The following is an 858-nucleotide window of genomic DNA, read 5'->3' on the forward strand; positions in this document are numbered from 1 at the left end:
GGTGGCAGAGGGGTGAGGGGGGGCGTGAGGGGGGTGCATGAAGTGAGGTAAGGGGGGGCGTGAGGGGTGGTGGGGGGGCGTGAGGGGACGAGTGGCAGGAGGGGTGGGGGGGGCGTGAGGTGGGTGCATGAAGTGCGGTGAGTGGGTGCATGAGGGGCGGTGGGGGGGCGTGAGGGGGGGTGTGAGGGGCGGTAAGGGGTGGGGTCTGCCCATCCCCCATCTCCTCCTCCCTCCCCCGTCTCCCCCTCAAGTCGGCGCACGCGGAGCAGGACTCACCCGTCACATGGGGCAGGTTCACCGTCAGCTCATTCAGCAGGACGCTGCCGTCCGACTTGAAGGCCACCACCTGCAGGCAAGGCCAAGGGGACACAGGGGCTGAGAAGGGCCGTGGCCCCGGGGGAGCTGGGAGGGTGGGAGGCAGGAACACCCACATTCTTCTTGTTGTCGGCCAGCAGCACCACCGTCTTCAGGCAAGTCTGCTTGTCCGTGAAGCCGCAGGGGGCCAGCTCGCCCAGGAGGGCGTAGGAGTCGTTCTGGGTCTGTGGGGTGGAGGTGAGGGCGCTGTAGTCACACGGCGGGTGGGGCAGGGGCCCAGCGCCCACACGCCGCTGAGCGCCAGCCCACCTTGGTCAGCACGTAGTAGCAGTCCCCGTGGAAGGTGTACTTCCTCCCGTCGAAGGTGGAGATGTGCGCACCGCCCTCCAGGCTGCAGGTCCCGGGGCACTGCAGGTCCTGGCACACCCAGCGGCCAGCGTTGCAGACACTGTGAGGCAGAGGGCCCAGGGTCAGGCTCGACTGCCACCCCCAGTCCGCCGGGACCCCCGGGCCACCGGGACCCCCGGCCCACCTGGACCCCCC

The 858-nt window shown here is 70.0% G+C and overlaps 1 protein-coding gene across 1 annotated transcript in view; it reads right to left on the bottom strand.

Moving 5' to 3' along the window:
* Positions 1 to 858, bottom strand: part of LOC104991787 (mucin-2-like) — a gene marked incomplete at its 3' end in the record, with an annotated part of 16,980 nt that overhangs the window by 12,683 nt on the left and 3,439 nt on the right. The window contains exons 3-5 of the mRNA XM_010844393.1: positions 625 to 763; positions 432 to 539; positions 277 to 346 (exon numbers count right to left, since the gene is read on the bottom strand). Of these exons, the coding sequence (XP_010842695.1) occupies positions 277 to 346; positions 432 to 539; positions 625 to 763 (317 nt within the window). The remainder of the gene's footprint in view (positions 1 to 276; positions 347 to 431; positions 540 to 624; positions 764 to 858) is intronic.

Source organism: Bison bison, unplaced genomic scaffold (genome assembly GCF_000754665.1).
Source record: "Bison bison bison isolate TAMUID 2011002044 unplaced genomic scaffold, Bison_UMD1.0 scf7180017847995, whole genome shotgun sequence".
Classification (NCBI taxonomy): domain Eukaryota; kingdom Metazoa; phylum Chordata; class Mammalia; order Artiodactyla; family Bovidae; genus Bison; species Bison bison.